Genomic DNA, 21,878 nt, shown 5'->3' on the forward strand with positions numbered 1-21,878 from the left:
GTGTAACGTGATTTCAGACAAGCCTAACACAGGCTAGCAGCAAGTGTCTCACCTCCTTTGGCTTTGTGTCTTTTTTTTATTAATTGTTGTGGATATTCTTGTAAAGACACACCTGGATGATAAAAGTGAGGCAGCTGGAAAAGTCGAGGCAATCGGTTTTAATCAAAAGCATTTTGAGGTCAATGCATGTTTTGTGTTTTCCACAGAGAATCAGAGTATTTGCTTTGCGCTGCCAAACATTCACTTCAAACTGAAATGAGCAGGAAGTTAATCCGAGTCTAATCTTCAGTGCAATCCAACGCCAAAGACACTCTGGCTTTTCTCTGTAACATGAAGCCAAACAATTTAAAAAGACTCAGATTAAACTCTGTTCTTCTGAATCAGTGTCCTCATTAAAGGTGCGAATGATTTTAGAGAAGTTAGTTTTAGAGTTTTAGCTCAGGAAAAGGAAAAGGAATCATTTTCAGATCACTGTATTAATGAAGGTAATGCAACTGAACCTAGCTAATTAAATAATCAATCAGCAACTATTCTGATAATTGATTAATTGTCCTTGTAGGTTATCAGATTACAGTACACCTTAGGGAATTTAATGTTAGAGATACTGAATTGCATTAAATGGTGAGGCACATTGTCCTAACGGTCAAATAATGGTGTCACTGTCCACAGGAAACAGTTTCCCGTTGCATGATGTAAAGTTTGATGTGTGGTATGTTTATAATGCACAAACGGCAGCTGCTGTGTAGCATTGTGCAACTGCTGCAGGCCTTTATGAGACTGCCACACTGGTCAGATGTACACAGGCTGCCAGACTATTCAAGTATTCCAGCACACACAGAGAAACAGAGACGGAGGAACCTGTGAATGGGACCATTGAACAGACTCTGCCATTATGCTCCCTGCTTTAAGCGCCACAGGACACGGCTCCATAAATGAGCTCTTTCATACAAAACATGCACACACACACACTGGCTTATCAAAAAATATCTGAACATGAAATCACAAAACAAAAAATACAGTTTGACTCTGTCGATATGTTTTCCTGAATCAGCGGCACCACAACAAGTTCCTCCACATTTAATGTCCCTTTCAAAATCAGATCACTGTTCTCAGGCGTGAGAAGTTCCTATAACACGCCGGCCAACAGAGCGCAGAGCGGGTCCGGCTTCAAACACAGAAACTGTGCTTTAAGAAAACACGTCCGTCTGCTCCCTTCAAGCCAACAGCAACAACAACAACAACAACAACAACAACACCCCGAGCTCTGTGTTATTACCACATTACAGCAGATCAGATCAGATAACGGGTTAACGAGAACAAAGGGGCTGAGCCCGGCCAATCAAATTTCATTTCCCACCCGACATCAGAAACCATAGCTACAGGCCCCGGCCAATCGGGGGGGGGGGGGGGGAGAGGAGGTGGGCGGGCTGTCCGGTGACAGACACATCATGAGAAAACGAACACAAGAACCATCGAGAGAGGAAAAAGGATGAATGCACCACAAACAAAGTGAGGTAACCTTGGCAACAACAGTAAGAGGGAAGAAGGAAGAGGAACTCAGAAAAAAACGTGTATTTCTGTCAGTCTTCATCCACACAGAAGGATTTTACTCTTATCTCTTTACTACTAACATGACGCCTGTCTACACACGAACCTGAGCACAACCGAGAAACCTCTGACCGACGACTGACCATCACTCAAAAGTCATGTTCTCCTCCTCACACGACCGGGGAAAAAAAAAAAAGTTCCTCCACAGTGTTGTTCAGCTCCAGACTGGGTTTGTCTGCTGCTCTCCATTAAACAGAAGAAGAGAAAAAGAAAAAGAGAAATGCCACCAGAGTTTTCTGTCCCTTCCAATACTCCAACAACTGGGGATTCATTGAATTTAGCTGAGACTTTTCTCCATAAACACGTCCTCAGTGGACTCTCTGGAAAACCGACAATACTGGTTTTAGGGAGCAGGGTGGGAAACTGACCTATTTATGAAATACCGAGGAAAAGGAAAGCAGAGCCGTAACAGAGGATGTCCTCCTCTACTTCCAGAAATAAGTGTGGGAGGGGGTGCGTCCGAGCGAAGGCGCACCCTCGCCGGGCAGAGACAGACGACACAGCCCGAGGAGAAAGCAATTACGATGATGGATGTAGTCCACACTCACCGTGGGACTCATGTTTATTGAATGCAATCTTGTGACCATTTGAACAACGAGGGCAGAAGACAACTGTTTTTATGTACAGCAGAAGACAAGATAAACTCCAAACTATAAAGGGGCAGTAAGTGAAATTTATCCAGCCTCGTGGCAGAAAATGACCTTCATTTGTTTTTTGATGGTTGCTGTGGTTGTGGACTAAACAAATGTTTGTCTCTGACATTTCTGCCCACAAAGTCCCCTTTATTCTCCACTGATTAAAACATTCAGATGTTTTAGAAACTATTTAATCAAAATATAGTAATATTTTACCCAGTGGTACAGTATTAGTCCTCGATTTGACATCTGTTAGATCTGGATTTGATTTCTCGTTGATTCTAATTGTTAAATGTGATTTAAGTGTTTGTGTCACTGTACCTGTGGGTTGGTTGAGGCAAACACATAACTATACATCCAAATACATTAACTATTAAAAAGATTTCAACTGTTAAGCATATTTGATTAAAAGATGTTCAACAGCCACGAATAGTTAAAATCTGACCGGCTGGTTGAACGATACCAGACAAAGATCACTGAGTGCTTGTGGGTTTTAGTTACCCATCGTGCTTTCAATATTGACGATGAAGGCGATGAAGACGATGATATCAACCACCGAAAACAAACAGCAATGTAAGAGCAAACTCGTTTTCTCATCTATCCTTTGTTCTGACAGTTTCTCTCTGATCTCCTGCACCGTCTATAGCAACGTCTGTGGCTGTCTGGTTGTTGAGTTACAGGCTCAGTGCTCTGTGTGTGTGTGTGTGTGTGTGTGTGTGAGCCTAACCGAATGAAAGAGCTTTTGTTTGTTGCACGCATTCACCATCTCACAGCAGTGTCAACTAAAGCCAAACAAAAAGAGTGAAGGAGCTAAAAAAGAAGGAATGTGGAAACTGAACCAGGTGAAGGTGTCTTTAGAATTCGGAGTTGTCTCATATCACTGACAACGGCTCAACCAATCACAGCCTGTTATGCAGTTATTCTTTGTCCAACCAGAAAGACCCAAAATCTAGAAAGATAAGTAAGAGAGGAAAAATAGGAAACAATCAGGAAATGGCCCCATGTCATGGCACACTGCGTCCTGTATTCAGGGTGGAAAGTTCCCACCAGCACCAGCCAAGTACTGGATCATCTGTCAGAAAAAAAAAAGACAAAGCCTCTTTTTAACTCCAGGTTAAAAAGCTCAAACTCAAACTGTTCTGAGAATTAGTAATGGCTAAAAACTTCTTAAAAAAGCCACTCCAGTGTGAGGATGTGATGCTCATTACAAACCAGAAAACAAAAAGTCATGTAATTGTGGCCAATTTAGAACAACTCAGACTCAGCTCTACATTATCAAACTTTAACGTTTATCTTCCATCAGGCTCAGCCGTACTCTAAGCTGAATCCTAACATCAGGAAGTCATTCGTTTCTCAGGTATCCTGTGACGAAGTGAGGCGTCAGACGGGAACCTCTGATCTCTCTGTGGCATGAATACATGGTATTTCCTTCTGTGATTATGTGCTATCCTCTACTGGAAGCCTCAAAGTTGAAAAAACAACACAGGTGGCACTGAGCGTGCTGATGTGAACTGATGTCCACGTGTTCGTTGATGCGGCGAAATGTGAGGCCTTATTGATCCTCCACAGGTCACGGATCCCTGAAGCTGTTAGCGATTCGCCTGAAGAAAAACAGTTTCCTCGGTTTGTGCTTTATGAAACATTTTAAGATCAATACATTACCACAATGATGCTGAGTCATTAGTGAAATCAAAGGTCCAGGTCAGGTGCTTTTCATGCATGATGCCACTCGAGCACCAGCGGAATAAACGCACGAGTCAAACCCTTGAACTACTTTAGGAGCTAAAGATGAACACATGACCTTGATCCCCGCTCTCCTGAAGGCTTAGTGACAGTTTCCCTCCTCGTCTGTTTCTCTGCCTGAACTTGAAGAGCTTACAGGCTCTTACATAAGAGTCGGCCGGTGTGTTGCCACCGTCGACAGGTATTAGTGTTACCTGACACTCCTCCACAGCAGGAGGAACGTGGCAGGCAGCAGCTGATTGCTTAAAATCAGCTACTGAAAATGAGGGAATTTACAGCCGATTAGCTTCAGCTTCACAAGACGGTATGCAGTGTCTTCTGCAGACATGGAGGCTTTTCCACTCTGCAGTAACAGGCAACCCAAAAACGGCAGGGACAGGGACACACTGCACTAATCCGAGCTCAGTTTGTGCTTGTTGAAGTTGAAGACACATTATCTCAGGCTATGAAATATGAAACCGTGAAAGTTGAGTGAACAGCGTTTGGGACTCTGCTTTATCGACATCTGCTACCCTGCCGGGTAGCAGATGTCTGCAGATATCAGGCTGACGTCTTGTCGACACAAACACAGAATCTGAATTAATGAGCAGACTTTCAGTTTCCGTCTCATCTTTACTGAAGGTGATCGTTAAAGAGGAAGTCGGTGCTTCGCTGAAACATCTGCTGCTGACGGTCCATGAGTGGCTGCATGGGACAGAATTTATTCTTTAAAATGAGTTAATACCCAAATACAAAACAGTTTCTTCCTCCAGCCATCACACATCTCTCTCCTCCCCTTCTCATACTGTGCTGACTCGGTCTTCTCCTCTTTCTCTGGTCCTGATCCAAGTGCCTCTCACTCTCTGTGCTGCCTTCTTTCGATCCATCATGCATTCCCTTCTTTTTTCTCCCGTCCCCCCTCGGCTTCACTAAATCCCTGCTCCCTTACTCTTCTCTGCTTCTCTTCCACCCACCGCGTGCACCGCAGCGCAATACGTTTTTCCTTTACCCACTTCCTTCGCCCTCTCTCCGTCCATCTTTCTCTTCTCTCGTCTCCCGTGCTGCCGCACACACAAATATCCACCCAAGATGGACTGCAGATGGTTTCAGCCAGATCGTCTCACAGTCCCACTGCGCTCTCAGTGTAGGTGGCCACGGTAGAATTCACAACCCTATCCCTGTCACTGTGTTTGTAAAGAGGAATCGTAGTGGCATCACTGTAATTCTGCCAGCTCACTTCCATCTTTCAAATTTGCAAGAGAAACAGCTGTATTTGCTTTTTATTGGCAATCTGACAGCAACCCCTGTCTACCACAAAGGCAATTAGAGGTTAAATGCCTTGCTCAAGGGTGACTAAAAGCTATTTACACAGGAAGTGGTGGAGAGTTCCTGTTCACAGGCTTGTTTTGGCCCACGACTGATTTCAGGAAGGATTATGGATGCATATGACTCATTTTCTGCCTCTAAATTTACAAGTTTTAAAGGTCGGTTTTAAAAGTCCTGTACGTCCCCTCGCTTTGTATATCAGCTTGTGCTAACTCTGTACTACATGTACAGCATCAGTTATGTTAAACTATAGTATGTCAACCATAATTCCTTCTCTGAAACAGAGGCATCACTTGCTCTTAGGATTAAACTGAACGATAAACTGCTGCGTTTCCTGCAGGTTGAGCATTTACTTGTGGTGGTGGGTGGCATGGCGTGGGACTGATGTCCACGCAGAGACTCATAAAGTTTAAACGGGGGGGGAGTGTAACCCAGGTTATTCTCTGTAGCTACAATTTACAGATGTTCCTTAAATGCCTCACATGCAGGCTACAGGTAGATGCTAGCTCGGCAGCTGTGCACAAAGAAGCTGCGGGTCCCCGAGTCAGTTACAGAAAGAAAAGAAAAGCTCCCGTCGCTAAACATGAGACCTCTAAAATTTGTCCAAGCAGTTCACAGTAAAATAAATCATAGAGCAAATCCTTACATCTGAAAATCAGAGAGTATTTGCTATTTCCGCTCGCTAAAGAACTTGAGCAAAATCGACTAATTGATTAATCAACTCAAAACCGGCCTGTCCATCGGAGGAACAGTCTATCTTTGGCTGAGTCTTGCCCACGCTCCTCTAAGGCGGAGCATTAATCTCTTAATCAAGCTGAACGTTTCTGCCAGAAACTCTGGAACTGCAAAGGCAGCAGAGAATTTAGAGTCTGTGGAGCCAAACAATGAGGAACCAGTGATGCATTCAGCTCAGCTCGAGGCTGGAAGGATTTATATTTCTATGATGGGGAACCGTAATCTAAACATAAAATACAGCTTTTTGTGACTGAGCTTCAGTGCATTTGTTGGAGTTGCTGAAGGAAGCTACTGCCTCCCTCCCATTTCTGGCCTGAGTCAGCGGATGAGCCACCAGTCATCATGTAATTACGAGGCTGCCGTTCAACCCCACACAACAGCACAGAGAAAATGTCCACGGTATATTGACAGTGTCCCGGCAGCTCTCAGTGATCGTTCGCAGTCAGACAAATGAGCACAAAATACGGAGCAGGCCAGGCTTCAGCGATAAGTACACACACTCACAGCTACAGGGTAAAACCTGTGTGTGTGTCTCATTCAGTATTCATCGTTCTTTTTCAGAAACACACATTATGGCCATGTCCTTCCACACAGGAGCTCAGATCTTCTACATCAGAAAGTTTTACCAAAGTCAAAACGCATAAATTTGAGCAGAAGAAAGAACTAAACTTACATCTAGGATCCTTTGCATTCGCATAAAAGTCCCTTTTATATAAAAGTTTGTTTGTAATCAACAGTGGTGAGTTGTTTTTCCCAACAGAGAAGCATCTGCATGGATCTGATCTCTCTCCCACAGCTCTTCAAGAACGAGACGTTTCACTTCAAACACGGAAGCTGACTGGGGTTAATTGCCTTGCTCATGGGCAACTAAATGCAGTTTACAAAAGAGCAGAGCCAGCAACTTTCTGGTCACAGTCTCAACCTCTGAAACAACTGTTTACAGGGAATTATGACAGAAATGATCAGAAACTTACATTAAGACAAATGTGCTTTTCCTGCTCTTTCCCTCTAAATAAACACTTTAACCTGCAAATAAATAAAAATGAATGGACGCGGTTTAGTAAGGCACCTTTGAAAATGTCATGGTTGCAGATATTTTTAGCATTAATGGAACCAGTGGGAACAGGATGGTCCAAGCTCCGAGGTACACAGGCACAAGTTGTGTTGTGCTGGGGGGGTTTTTTCAGTTTGAAGTGCATCGATAACAGAGAGTAAGGACAAAAAAAAGGCTTTCGGGATGTTGGCATGACTTAAAAAGTTCTCAAATGAATAATGTTGATGAAATGTAATCCTTCAACACTGGACAACCTTCAAAAACAGGCCAACTAAAGCATTTAGGTGCAGCTGCAGTTAACACTGCTGAAACACTCTATTCAGGGAAACTAGATAACACACAATGAGACCAGCATGGTATCTGCATACAGTGCTTTTACAGATCTGAGATACTGACACAATAGATTAAATCACAACACACATCAAAACACACACACACACAGAGTAACTATGCACATCCGGCCTCCGCAGGCCCCTCGGTTACGTAATACACACACACACACATTCCAAGATCGGGAAGAGCAGCTGACCACTGAGAGCAGGCACGTCGCCTGACACACTGAATCAGCTGTGGCTTTAAAAAAAAAAAAAAGAAAAAGAAATGTGCACGGCTACAACGGCGAGGCCTTAAACTCGTAACGGCACCATGATGAGCTTAGTGGTCACACGTCGCTTCCCACAGGCTGGTGACGCAGACAGATTCAGCCCTGGAGAACATACGAAAGAGAAAAGACGAGGGTGCCTCAGACTGTGCTGAGATGCTGCTGCTTCTCACCACGAATGGAGCTGCTTTCGCTCAATCTGAAAAATGAATCAATAACTATTTCAGTGTTAAATTCATCAGTTATTGAGCAAATATGCAAACGCTCACTGGCTTCAGATTTGGGTTTTGGACGTTGGGACAAAGCAACAATGTGAAGACATTAACTTCACATCTGATCATTTCTGAAGAGTATTTTTCACTTGTTTGACATTTTAGGGACGAAATAATCTAATTAATCAAAATAATTATCGACAAATGAAACACCTGTTGGTTACAGGCGGAATATAAACTCACGGTGGTCGACTGTAGGGTTGCAGCTAATGATTATTTTCATCGATTCAAAATATTGATTTTTTCTTGATTAATCAATGAATGCTTTCTTTGACATTCCAGCTCCAAGCATTACTTAAACAATGAACTGATAATGAAAATAGTAGATTTATTTTCTGTTGATCGAACAAACAATTCATTCACCGATTGTTTGTCTGAGACTATACAGTAAAATTTAAAAGGAGGCAACTTTCAGTCCTTATGTTGTTTTTATGACTGTCACTGATCACCAATCAGACCTGTGAGAGCAGAGACTTAAAGTTGAGTTTTACATAACTAGCTTCAGGTGTGAGGGCGACCAGTTAGTCTCTGGACAGAACTGGCCTTTAACGACGGAGATGCTGGCTAACTACGAGGAATTCAAACACACAAATCTGTGAATAGCTTCAGAAAGGTGCGCTGAAACAGTCTGACACTTTTAAAAGCAGTGACACAGTTTGGACCCTGGTGTTGATTAGAGTTAATATTGTGACCTTAAATGTTGCTCTAAGCCAGATGATCTTCAAATCTCTCTTGATCTCTTTCTGTTTTTGATCAGCCGCTTCTGCGGCAGGGTGGCGGGATGGATTTGTGAAAAGGTTTTTGACAACGTAACACAGCCACTGAAATGTTCATCTTCGGTACATTCCATCATTTCTCAGGGTTTACCTCTGTTTGTCAGAGGAATCACATCAGCAAACACAAACTGTAAAAATTTCCAGGTGGATACACCTGGAAAAATCCTCAATTTCTCAACTGTCTGAACTTCACAGTGCTGGAAGTACTACCCACAACTTTTCTAGCAAAAATGACTACTAACAGCATAAATATTAAAAATGATAACAACAACAACAACAAAAAAAAGTTCTTTCACACTGTTTCTCCAGGAGCAGCTACAGTGTGCACCCTATCTGCATCCAAGGGAGTCTAGCTCATAATTATACTGCAGAAATAAGTAGGGAGCCAAATGTTGACAGGATAATTTGGTCTATAAACAGGTTGTGCAGAGAACAAGGCAGGAAAACATACTACTATGTACTGAACGCTCTCCTCTGCTTTCCTCCTGATATCATCCACAACCTGGTCTCTAACAGCTCAGGGTCACTTAGGTAAGAACTAACCTACGTGTTGTACCAGTGTCACTTCTTTATATCAAATGTCAAACACAATTCAAAAAAAAAAAAAATAACTGTTGCAGCCAGATGATGATTATGTGAGAGATACAGCAGGAACCAAACGAAACAAGCGAGTCATTATAAAAACACCCCTAAATACCAAAGATGTCAGTGAGAGATCACACAGTCAGCCCCGACAGGAACATTACACACTCATTTTCATGATTTACATCGAAGACACACTTAATATAAATGGATTTAAGCGGCAGAACTTACAGGTTAATGCTGCGGACTTAGCATGAGGTTATCACTAATCTGCATCACCCACCATATTGAAATGGACCTAAAGGCACCACTACCATGAAACAAGCAGTATACAACAGGAAGTACAGCCAGAGCGCCTTCAAAATAAAAGCCTCGACGTGTAAACGAGGACAAAAATCAACACCCTGTCTTGTTTTACAGCCTAATTCTTGGTTTCAGTTGTTTCTGATTCCCATTTTGTATTGATCCATCGCTCTATCACATAAAGCTAACAGTTAAAAATTTGATTACTAACGTCTTAGCTTTTCCAAACCTTTACTTAGTAAATTTTTAAAAGCGGAAGTCGGTCTCCATTTTCTCGAACTTCACACTGCTTGTGTGCCGCTGTTGTCTCTGGTAATATGGGATCAATATGGTGATCGCATAGCGGTGCAGGCCGCTGTCGTGGCATCGTTGAGCCACTTCAGCCTCTCATGAACGAACCGTGTCTGTGTGTTATTGCCCGGTCGGGTATATTAATCCGGAGCCCACGGCCTCTAACCCGCAGACAAACGGTGAAACACCTACGATGTGTCCGACCGTCCCCATCCGCTGCCCTGCCTTTGTGCCACTGCGATAAAAAAAAAAAAAATACGCTACGCCACCAAATGAGACAGACCCATCTGTCAAAATATCCCCCCTGATCTAAAGACATGACAGTGAAAGTTTTATTAAAGACGACATGGCGGTTAAGGAGGGAAATAGCGGTCTAAAGCCGAGGCGGTCGTCCCTCCCGGTTTGACCGAGCGAGGCATCATTTTTTCAGCCTCCGACGCGATGCTGCCGAAACAAGCCTTTTCCCTCCCAGCTCGGATTTAAAAAAACATCAACAACACTAACATCACAATATGAACACACTCACCTTGTCGCAGGTGGTCGGCAGCAGGCCTGTTGTCGACAAAAAGCATGTGTGGCGGCAGAGAACCGGGCTGGTGGGCTGCTAGTCCTTGACGTGTGGGAATATTGTTTTCTCCGGGAGGGAGAGAGAGAGAGAGACTGCAGGGCAGGCAGGCAGGCAGGCGGCGGCGCATCGCAGGATGGGCTGGGCCGGAGCGGCACGTCAGCCTGAGGTCACAGCTTGGTCCCAGACTGGATTATCTAACCCTGGGTGGGACGGCTGGTACTCATTAGGCCTTTCACCTCAGCCAGGGATCCAATTTAGCTTCACTGTTTAGAAGAACGCACACTTCACATAACAACAACAACAACAATAACAATAACAATAACAATAATAATAATAGAAATAATAATTTATTGACGAGCTTGTTGACTTGTTGACAAAATGAATTACGTAAGGATCTTGGTTACTCTACATATACCCACCTTTATGATATATGTGTCTCCCCTATACTGAGCTGTGCAGCAGGGAGTATATGAGGATTAAAAAACTACTACTACTCCAAAGAGCTCTGCATTTCCAACAAAGCCCCCCAACTGGAATCAAACCAAGGATGTTGTGCGTATAGGGTATGCATCTCAACCACTAGGCCACCGGGACACCCATAAATTAGTGTTTAGTTCATTTCAGTTGTTAATTGTCCCAGGGTTTAGGGGTTAAAACTGCAAAAAGATACACCTTGACTTATAAGCCCTGGGTTTAGAAGCAAATGATAAAGCTGTGTGTGTTGATCCGAGGGTTGGAAATGGATTTGGTTTTACCTGTAAAAGCTTATAAACCCCTGCACATTCAACCAGCGCAAGCGCCACAAAGTACAACCTCAAAACTAACCTCAGAGTTGAATAAATTCCTCTGGATTGCATGAGTTCCTCTTTTTCTGTGCACTAAGTGAATGCAGCACATGTTGGTGCTAAATTATTCCTCAGGTGTTTATACTGTAGAATCAGTTCTAAGGTTCAGATTGGCCAAACGGGGGGCAACGTGGTGTCTTCAAGTTCTTCAAAAGTTCTTGATGTTGTCAAAAAATGAATTAACATATGTATCTGGTTTCCAACATGTTATCCAGTTAAATGATTCATCCACAATTGCACATTATTTCTCAGTATGGTTTCAATCAGTGTGTCACCAAACCTAACCACTGTCCAGAGCGGTGATGTTCAATTCATCTCATTTTGATCTCAGTCTGACTCAGTTTATCCCTTGTAATTCTCAAACACCAGCTCCTTCTCAGTCCTGCTGATAGGAGGCAGTTTCACAGAGCACAGTGTCTCATTTTGTGAAACCTTGATATTCCCTGTGGGAAAACCCTGTAGTGGGTGATAGAAAATTGCTTCACATGCAATCAGATGATGTTTTTGCATTTTTGGGGTCAGGTTTCTGTTGGATAATGCCCGAGTTCAACCTAAGATAGTATAAATACTAGTCTACTTGCACTGAAGCACATAATTATTCCTCGACTTCAAAGCCATTTACTGGCATTTCATTGTATTGTAAGCCTTGAATTGTTCTGTACTTTTTGCTCCTTTTTCTTATACTAAGAATACCACCACATTATTGTTATTACTTTATTGTCCTGATTTTCACCTGTACAATAATATGCTCTGCTAAAATCACAACCACAATAGGCAGGCAGGCATCTACCCTGCTGAAGTGTCTTTGAGCAGGACATCTGCTCCTTATTACACAGGCTTCTGTTGTGTAGCATTGTGGAGGTAGGGTAGGGTTTAAGGGGGAGCTTGTATACCTTCCAAATACATATTGAACCATTTTTTTAAAATCTCAGGTTAATACTAATTGAATCAGGCTGTAACAGTGATAGTACTTACGCTGAGTCCGGCATGAATAAGTGGGATTTAGATACTTAAATAATCTTTTTGTCCCTCACACAGTCTGAGCTCCATCTACTGGCTATTTCTTGTTATTGCATTTGCCAAAGAGTATGTTTTTGACCCAGGCTCTTAAACCAATAGATTACCCCCACTGTTGTTGTCCAAGGTTAATTCTCTGTTTAGCATCAGCTGACAACTGTCTGTGTTTAAATTGCACATGTGTTATTTTGTATCCCTGTTGTTTATATGTTCCAAGTTTTATTGATATGTGGACATACTGTACATAATTAAATCATCTCTCGTGCTGTGGACTTACTGTTATATACTGGAAAATAAGCAGCTGCTGTTAAACTCAACTTAATGTGGTGCAATACTTCTGAAATTTAAGCTAACGTTTTCTCACCGAACCACTTACTAACAAAGAAGTGGAACAACAAATGTAAAGCTGCTAAAGCCAAACAGGACAAAAAAAGTGACAGAAAGATTCTGTGGCACACTTTGGAAGAAACTATTCCAAAAAGAGGCCTTTTCTGAACACCTGTGTATCATGATGAATCCACCCCCATTAATCCCACCTGTTTCCAATCAGTCATTGAGGAGGCGAGAGCTTTGATTGGCTGTCAAAACAAGATAAAATGACTGCTCTGGAACTTTCTTGCCACTGCACCTCTGAGAAGGAAGGCAGAGTTGTGCTTTTGTTCAGTCACTGGTTGGTGGTTCAGTTTGCATCTGGTCACATCTCTGGCTGAAGCCATGGGACTTCGTTCACGGTACTGTCACATGATAGTGGTTTTGGAAGGGTTTTATGTTGTGTGTTTGAGTTGACTGAAATTAACTTTTAAACATGGCTTTCTTTTCTAGTGTGGTGCTGCTATGGTTGCTGCTCTTTGTAGGGGATACAGGTATAAAGTGTGAAATTACAGTGCAGTATTACCTGTTGAAATGCTGCACTTTTTTTAAAAAAAGATAATGGTTTATTACTGTGTTAAATTTTCAATTTTTTTCAGCTTCTTATGGCATTAAGGGTGGCTACAAGCCCCAGGTTCCCAGCTACGAGCCTAAACCCCAGCCCCAGGTTCCCAGCTACAAGCCCAAGCCCCAGGTTCCCAGCTACGAGCCTAAACCCAAGCCCCAGGTTCCCAGCTACGAGCCTAAACCCCAGCCCCAGGTTCCCAGCTACCAGCCCAAGCCCCAGGTTCCCAGCTACCAGCCCAAGCCCCAGGTTCCCAGCTACCAGCCCAAGCCCCAGGTTCCCAGCTACCAGCCCAAGCCCCAGGTTCCCAGCTACCAGCCCAAGCCCCAGGTTCCCAGCTACCAGCCCAAGCCCCAGGTTCCCAGCTACCAGCCCAAGCCCCAGGTTCCCAGCTACCAGCCCAAGCCCCAGGTTCCCAGCTACCAGCCCAAGCCCCAGGTTCCCAGCTACCAGCCCAAGCCCCAGGTTCCCAGCTACCAGCCCAAGCCCCAGGTGCCCAGCTACCAGCCCAAGCCCCAGGTGCCCAGCTACCAGCCCAAGCCCCAGGTGCCCAGCTACCAGCCCAAGCCCCAGGTGCCCAGCTACCAGCCCCAGCCCCAGGTGCCCAGCTACCAGCCCAAGCCCCAGCCCCAGGTGCCCAGCTACCAGCCCAAGCCCCAGCCCCAGGTGCCCAGCTACCAGCCCAAGCCCCAGCCCCAGCCCCAGGTGCCCAGCTACCAGCCCCAGCCCCAGGTGCCCAGCTACCAGCCCAAGCCCCAGGTGCCCAGCTACCAGCCCAAGCCCCAGGTGCCCAGCTACCAGCCCAAGCCCCAGGTGCCCAGCTACCAGCCCAAGCCCCAGGTGCCCAGCTACCAGCTCCAGCCACGGGCCAAGGTTCCCAGCTACCAGCCCAAGCCCCAGCCCCGGCCGCAGGTTCCCAGCTACCAGCCCAAGCCCCAGCCCCGGCCGCAGGTTCCCAGCTACCAGCCCAAGCCCCGGCCGCAGGTTCCCAGCTACCAGCCCAAGCCCCGGCCGCAGGTTCCCAGCTACCAGCCCAAGCCCCGGCCGCAGGTTCCCAGCTACCAGCCCAAGCCCCAGCCCCGGCCGCAGGTTCCCAGCTACCAGCCCAAGCCCCAGCCCCGGCCGCAGGTTCCCAGCTACCAGCCCAAGCCCCAGCCCCGGCCGCAGGTTCCCAGCTACCAGCCCAAGCCCCAGCCCCGGCCGCAGGTTCCCAGCTACCAGCCCAAGCCCCAGCCCCGGCCGCAGGTTCCCAGCTACCAGCCCAAGCCCCAGCCCCGGCCGCAGGTTCCCAGCTACCAGCCCAAGCCCCGGCCGCAGGTTCCCAGCTACCAGCCCAAGCCCCGGCCGCAGGTTCCCAGCTACCAGCCCAAGCCCCGGCCGCAGGTTCCCAGCTACCAGCCCAAGCCCCGGCCGCAGGTTCCCAGCTACCAGCCCAAGCCCCGGCCGCAGGTTCCCAGCTACCAGCAAAGGTGGGTTTACATAACTAAGATTTGTCTAGTCCACAGTAAATTTTTGTTCTTTATTTATTTATTTTTTTTTTTTTAAAGTTGACTTGGCTCTCATAGCCTTGTGGTTTTTTTTTTTTTTTTTTTTTTTTTTAGTGGGACCCAGCCCTGGAAGTAAAGGAAAATTTGGCTACAGCCCCAACTAGAGCATCAAGATTTAAAAGTAAGTGGGGAATTTTTTTTTTTTTTTCTCCCCCTCCCCAAGACAACTTCCTACATGTCTTTTTCAGTCTGTTCACTGTTGCTTAAAGATCAAAGTCCACTAATCACCACTGACTGATCTTGTTTCAGATGTATTGGAGGGGTTTCATCTGATGGTGCTTGTTGGAGTAAGCTTGTACCATGAGTCTTTAAAGAAATAAAATGCATTTTGTTATATTGGTGTGGAAGTCTAACTTATGTTTAATATTCTGGAGGAGGGAGGTTTTTCCCAGCCACTTGAGAACAAAATTTCTGGAACTTGATGCACCTTGAGTTTACTTCAGGTCACCTTTATTAACCACCTGGTGCATTCTCAATGGCTCCAGTGCTGACATCCAGGTTGTGGTTTGGAGGTCTAGCAGTCTTTAATATAAAAATCTTTTTTTGGGGGGGGGGGGGGCATCACAGAATCCCCACTGCCACCTGTTCTTAGGTCATTTCAAATGATGGACAGAGTGGCAAACTCTAGAAGGATGTCAAATATATTTTGCCAAGTTTACAAAGAGGAAGCAAAAGAAAATGGTAATTTGCTACTTTTTTGGGGGGGGGGGGGGGGGCGTTGCATCCAAAAGTGCCAGTTAACTATCTTTTAGGGAAAGTAAAAGCAATCACTCTGACCCTGGCTGCATGTTCCCAGCTACCTGCCTAAGCCTCAAGGGCTTTAACTACAACCAAGCAGTGACACTGGTTTTCATTCTCCTTCCCAGTCTGAAGGTGCATCCAGCACTGTGGGTACAACAAGGTAGGTTGACAGTCAGATTTAAATTCCATAAGAGTGGGTTCTTGGAGGTGCTCATGGCATGCCTGGTTTGTGTAATCTGCCCCCTGACCACCTAGGTCCAGACTTGGTGGAACTAATCTAAATTATGGTAGTAAAGGAAGTGGTTTTGGCTTCAGGGCAACTTAGTTCACACAAGGTTCACCCCAGCAATCTGAAAAGTAAGAATACCTGTAACTGCCAGAAATTTAATTTGTTGTTCTTATGACCCACATAAGATGATTGGTTCAACCGCTAATACTTTACTAATGGTCACTTTATCATTTCAGATCTGGCACCTCCACAAGTGCATCGCCTCTTCAGCAGATTTCTTTGGAAAAATAAAATGCTTTTTGTGTAATGTGTGGTTGGTAACTTATTCAGCTCATTCACATGGTTTTGGAACAAGTGTAGGCTAGTGGAGTCACAAACTTGTCATGGTGGCTGGTACCTGGTGCCCCTGGAATCTACTGGTGGGGTTCATTTTGTGAAGGGCCAACAGTGAGCCACACTTGGGCAGGGTGGATCAAGCATAGCCTTTTTAGCAGTCTAACTTTTCTGAGCTCTGGATTTCTTCAGTGACTGCAAATCACAAACCAGTTATATTTTAGTTCATTTTCCGGTTAAAGAGAGTCTCTGGGCTGAAGGTACTGAAAAATCACCGGCTTTTCTTTGGTAAGAACCAACACCAGCTTGTCTGAACAGCTGCAACCTTGGCTTAAGTGGGTGACAGTGTTTGGCTGGTACCACTGAAGTATGAGTTACTGCATCAGATGGAAGATTTGGTTGATTCTGATGACGAGGAAATTGCTCTAGTCAATCATGATGCTCAATATTAACTCAGAGGTGAGACCAGGGAACCCAAGCACACTCCTGTCTCCACATCTTTAACTGAATGGATACAGAGCTTGATTGGCAATGAGTCACTAATAGGGTGACTGGGAACAGCTGACTGAGCTACAAAGACTGCATCACCACAGCTCCAGTTTTATCAAACACTATGCAAACAACACACATCTTAGGCTCTTAGGTTTGGGGAATCACCATTTTTAAAATTGCCCCCTGTATAGTATGCATGAACACACAGCTGAGAAAATGTGCTGTGATCAAATTCATGAGAATGCTAATTCATGATATGTAAAGTTGTTTTAGCACCACTGCATGGCAGATAATGTTATTTTGTTAAATAGCATAGCTTATTTCTATCCTTATTTTTATGGTAATTTATTTTTCTGTACCTTATTGTGGTTTTTTCCTTCTTTACTGTTCCTTCTCTACCTCTACTGTGATCTTCTGAGCTGGTGCAACGTAATCTCGTTCCTAATACGTACCTGAACGTAGAAGGAATGACAATAAAGTTCTCTGAATCTTAGGGCTGATGTCTTAAACTTGCAGTAACCTTGTTTTGCCACTTGGGGACAGTGGAAACCAATTGTGAGCACAACACTGACAAGGATGACATGGTCAACTCAACAGCAAACACTTGCTTATCTAAAAATCCAGCATATACAGAGCAACATTAGGATTCATTTAGAGTCATGTTCTGATCACCTGATGAATGCAAGTCCAATATTCACTTTTCAATTTTCTTTGGTTTTCATCTGCACCAACTAAATATCAGGCTCTTGAAATGCTAAATACCATACTACATTCACCAGCTAATCACTAATTTCATTGTTTGGGGTTGGACAGGTAGTGTACACTCAAATGTTAGTCAGGTAGTTATTAATTTTCACATTTTTCAATAAAAAGAGCTCCCAAACCAAAACGATGTTATGAGAACTGTGAGACTAAATCAAACCAGTAAAGTTGAAAATATCAAACAATAAGTGTAAAGACTCTGAAATATTAAAATTTTCCATGCGACTGTCATTACGAGTTTCACCTTTCATGTGCAATAACTGATGTGATCCACTGTTAATATAAACGTATTGATCATAGCAGTTTCAGGTGTTTTTGTTATTTTGTCGACTCCCTATATTAAGGCTGTCACTGTAAGACCTGTGCCTGTCGTCAAACCACCAACAAAAGCATCTGCATTTGTAATGTTTCTTGACTCATTTGCTCAGGCTTTTCCTTAAAAAAAAAATTCTGCCAATAGATGGCACCACCTGACATGAAAATCATAGGTGCCAAAAGGCAGAGGCAGTGGTGAAAATGGAAATACATTAATAGTGGGTTTTTTTTTTTTTTTTTTTTTTAGATTATCATAAAAATCTGTAGTGTGATTAACAAGACATTGTATAGTTGTAGCACTGGGATTATTGTATGTGCAGACATGTATTTGCAGATCTGGGTAAAATGTGGTTGGTAGTTCCAAATTATGAAAGCAATGTTTCTTCCCATACAGAGAGTCTAAGGTCAGTTCATATACTTCCAGGTGATCTCAGTCTGTTTGAATCGAACATTGGACACAGAGGTGGTCTTAGACAGTAGAAAACCATTATTCCATTGTTTTAACTACTAGTGCAATCTGACCTCTTCTCACTTTGATTATGAAAGACATAAACAGGTAAAGCAAACCCACCAACGTGGGACAGGCAAATAACAATATGACTAACCTGCAGAATATGAAGTTTAAGTTTAAGTTTAGGGGAGAAGTGGGAAAGGTCCTTGGATGTTTAACCTTAAAACCAGTGAAGATTCACTTTTTTTTTTTAAATTTGGCACGATTGCCGTAATCATTACAACTGTGACTTTTTGTATAAACAATGATAGTGGGAAGGGTGATGTGCTGCGTTTTAAATTAGCTTAAAAGAGAAGGAACATGTCAAACAAAGCTCGTTTTCTACACAGGTGTTTTCTGAAGAACCCAGGCCCGTTACTTCCACCTGTTTCCAATCAGCCTATTAGGAACAAAGGGCTCTGATTGGCTGTCAAAGCAAATTAAATGAATCCCACTGCAGGCTCCCTTCCACTGCACCACTGTGGAGGGTAGAGTTTGGTCATTTTGGGTCAGCTGTAGTTCAATAGAGGCACTTCTATTTGTGTTTGAGCTTACCTCTGGCTTAAGCTATGGGATTTATTTTATGGTAATTTTCAAACGCTTCTGTCTGTACCCAGTGTTATCTAGAAATTTGAAATGATTGAGATTGTTAAATCACTGTTTTTCTTTTGTAGTGTGGTGCTGCTATGGCTGCCATTCATTGGAGAGCTTCAAGCTAGCTTTAAGAGTAAGACCACAGACTAAAACTACTTTAAGACTCACATCTATAAGTTATGCTGAAATTATTCAAGAACTGGTAACTGACAGCTTGTTAGTCTTTAATCATCTTGGTTTCATTAAATTGTTTTTCTTGATGGGTGTAGATAAGTGTAAACTTGTTGGTTGAATTTTTCTCAGCTTCCTCTTATGGGGTTGAGCCTGGTATTGCTTACCAGCCCCAGGTTCCCAGCTACGAGCCCCAGGTTCCCAGCTACGAGCCCAAGCCCCAGGTTCCCAGCTACCAGCCCCAGCCCCAGGTTCCCAGCTATGAGCCCCAGGTGCCCAGCTACGAGCCCAAGCCCCAGGTGCCCAGCTACGAGCCCAAGCCCCAGGTGCCCAGCTACGAGCCCAAGCCCCAGGTGCCCAGCTACGAGCCCAAGCCCCAGGTGCCCAGCTACGAGCCCAAGCCCCAGGTGCCCAGCTACGAGCCCAAGCCCCAGGTGCCCAGCTACGAGCCCAAGCCCCAGGTGCCCAGCTACGAGCCCAAGCCCCAGGTGCCCAGCTACCAGCCCCAGCCCCAGGTGCCCAGCTACCAGCCCCAGCCCCAGGTGCCCAGCTACCAGCCCCAGCCCCAGCCCCAGGTGCCCAGCTACCAGCCCAAGCCCCAGCCCCAGGTTCCCAGCTACCAGCCCAAGCCCCAGCCCCAGGTTCCCAGCTTCCAGCCCAAGCCCCAGCCCCAGCCCCAGGTTCCCAGCTACCAGCCCAAGCCCCAGCCCCAGGTGCCCAGCTACCAGCCCAAGCCCCAGGTGCCCAGCTACCAGCCCAGGCCCCAGGTGCCCAGCTACCAGCCCAGGCCCCAGGTGCCCAGCTACCAGCCCAGGCCCCAGGTGCCCAGCTACCAGCCCAGGCCCCAGGTGCCCAGCTACCAGCCCAGGCCCCAGGTGCCCAGCTACCAGCCCAGGCCCCAGGTGCCCAGCTACCAGCCCCGGCCCCAGGTGCCCAGCTACCAGCCCCGGCCCCAGGTGCCCAGCTATCAGCCCCGGCCCCAGGTGCCCAGCTATCAGCCCCGGCCCCAGGTGCCCAGCTATCAGCTCCAGCCTCGGGCCCAAGTTCCCAGCTACCAGCCCAAGCCCCAGCCCCGGCCGCAGGTTCCCAGCTACCAGCCCAAGCCCCAAGTTCCCAGCTACCAGCCCAAGCCTCAGCCCCGGCCGCAGGTTCCCAGCTACCAGCCCAAGCCTCAGCCCCGGCCGCAGGTTCCCAGCTACCAGCCCAAGCCCCAGCCCCGGCCGCAGGTTCCCAGCTACCAGCCCAAGCCCCAGCCCCGGCCGCAGGTTCCCAGCTACCAGCCCAAGCCCCAAGTTCCCAGCTACCAGCCCAAGCCTCAGCCCCGGCCGCAGGTTCCCAGCTACCAGCCCAAGCCTCAGCCCCGGCCGCAGGTTCCCAGCTACCAGCCCAAGCCCCAGCCCCGGCCCCAGGTGCCCAGCTACCAGCCCCGGCCCCAGGTGCCCAGCTACCAGCCCCGGCCCCAGGTGCCCAGCTACCAGCCCAAGCCCCAGCCCCGGCCCCAGGTGCCCAGCTACCAGCCCAAGCCCCAGCCCCGGCCCCAGGTGCCCAGCTACCAGCCAAGGTGTGTTTACATAACTAAGATTTGTCTAGTCCACAGTAAACTTTTTTTTTTTTTTTTTTTTTTTTTTTTTTTGGGGGGGGGGGGAGAATGGTGACTTGGCTCTCATGCCTTGTCGTTTTTCTTAGTGGGACCAAGCCCAGCCATGGAAGTAAAGGAAAATTTGGCTACAGCCCCAACTAGAGCATCAAGATTAAAAAGTAGGTGGGAAATCAGTTATTTTCTAAGACAACTTCCTACATGTTTCTGTCATGTTTTTTCAGTCTGTTCACTGCTACTCAAGATCAAAGCCCCCTAATCACTGACTTATCTTGTTTCAGATGTATTGGAGGTGTTTCATCTGATGGTTGTTGGAATAAGCTTGTTCCATGATTGTCTAAAGAAATAAAACGCATTTTGTTATATTGGTGTGGAAGTCTAATTTATGCTGAGTATTCTGAAGGAGGGAGTTTTTTTTTCTTTTTTTTCCAACCACTTCCATTTGTAAGAACATTTCCAGAAGTTGGTGCATCTTGAGTTTAGTTCAGATCACCCTCATTAACCACCTGGTGCATTCTCAATTGCTGCCTTGAATGAAACTTGTAAAATTTTTCATTTGTGTGGTGATGACATAAAAATAGCATGCTCCTTGTGGCACCATAGCCTCAAAATTTGTTTAAGGCTGTCTTTTTTTTTTAGGCATGAGTTTAGCAGGGTTTTTTTTTTTGTCTGTACAGACATCAAAGTTGTGGTCTGGAGTTCTAGCACACTATACAGCCTTAGTGCCAGGTCCTTCACATCAGAGTCCCTGGCTTTGTCACCTTTTCTCCTTTTTTTTTTTTTTTTTTTATTTTATTTTTTTTTAAGTTGGTTCAAATGAAGGACAGAGTGCAAGATTCTTGGGGCTTCTCTTGAAGGGTGTCAAATATATTCTGCCAAGTTTGTGAAAAGACAGTTTTTAATGGTGTAGGAGTCTGTATATAAGGCAAGTTCAACACTAGCCCCAGTTTGTGTGTTGAATGTATTGCTATTCGTTTGGGTCACACAGTAAAACCTCTTTGTTTAAAAGATAATTAACAAGTGATGTGATTAATCAGTTCCCAAGATGCACCTCTTTACCTGAAGCAAAACAAAATGGCCGTTTGCTACCTGCACTGGAAAGAGGCTTGTTGGGGAAACAGGTTGTTTTTTTTGGATATTGTAACCAAACTTCCAAAATCGCCGATTAAATTTTGTTTTAAGGAAAGTAAAAGCGATCGCCCTGGCCCAAAAGTATGCTAACACATGAGGAGCACGCATTGGAGCTAAGTTCACGGTAAAACATGAGCCACATAAAGCCTTTCGTCGCCTACCACACCCCGCGCTCGTCTATACGCGTTTGCTGACCGTTCCAAGTTC

General features: G+C 45.4%; 2 protein-coding genes and 1 long non-coding RNA gene across 11 annotated transcripts in view; 2 read left to right on the forward strand and 1 right to left on the reverse strand.

Annotated features, from left to right (window-relative positions):
* rusc2 (RUN and SH3 domain containing 2) overlaps nucleotides 1-10,582 on the reverse strand; it is a 29,125-nt gene extending 18,543 nt beyond the window's left edge. Inside the window, exon 1 of one of the 3 annotated variants that reach the window (XM_041042247.1) lies at nucleotides 10,432-10,582. The gene's annotated coding sequence lies outside the window, so the exon portion shown is untranslated. Of the gene's footprint in view, nucleotides 1-1,654; nucleotides 1,720-10,431 lie in introns of those variants that run through there. The other 2 variants (XM_041042249.1, XM_041042248.1) reach the window with 2 other exon arrangements.
* Nucleotides 10,583-12,962: 2,380 nt separating this feature from the next.
* LOC121184661 (extensin-like) lies at nucleotides 12,963-20,896 on the forward strand. 6 transcript variants are annotated; one of them, XM_041042471.1, is made up of 9 exons: nucleotides 12,963-13,066; nucleotides 13,158-13,198; nucleotides 13,304-13,491; nucleotides 14,308-14,718; nucleotides 19,624-20,025; nucleotides 20,092-20,221; nucleotides 20,465-20,504; nucleotides 20,630-20,701; nucleotides 20,822-20,896. In XM_041042471.1, the coding sequence occupies exons 1-8, from the start codon at nucleotides 13,050-13,052 to the stop codon at nucleotides 20,682-20,684; spliced, it is 1,284 nt and encodes a 427-aa protein (XP_040898405.1). In that variant the 5' UTR covers nucleotides 12,963-13,049; the 3' UTR covers nucleotides 20,685-20,701; nucleotides 20,822-20,896. The 6 variants fall into 6 exon arrangements, with proteins under 6 accessions (XP_040898405.1, XP_040898406.1, XP_040898404.1 ...); XM_041042472.1 differs by having other exon boundaries at nucleotides 20,131-20,221; XM_041042470.1 differs by having other exon boundaries at nucleotides 13,304-13,371; nucleotides 13,432-13,491; nucleotides 19,624-20,221.
* LOC121184083 lies at nucleotides 18,752-19,569 on the forward strand. Of its 2 annotated transcripts, XR_005894264.1 has the most exons (4): nucleotides 18,752-18,764; nucleotides 18,853-18,905; nucleotides 19,076-19,140; nucleotides 19,546-19,569. It is a non-coding gene; the product is annotated as an uncharacterized LOC121184083 (long non-coding RNA). The 2 variants fall into 2 exon arrangements; XR_005894263.1 differs by lacking the exons at nucleotides 18,752-18,764; nucleotides 19,546-19,569 and adding an exon at nucleotides 19,426-19,493 and having other exon boundaries at nucleotides 18,852-18,905.
* Nucleotides 20,897-21,878: the final 982 nt, after the last annotated feature.

Source organism: Toxotes jaculatrix, chromosome 7, assembly GCF_017976425.1.
Source record: "Toxotes jaculatrix isolate fToxJac2 chromosome 7, fToxJac2.pri, whole genome shotgun sequence".
Lineage (NCBI taxonomy): Eukaryota > Metazoa > Chordata > Actinopteri > Toxotidae > Toxotes > Toxotes jaculatrix.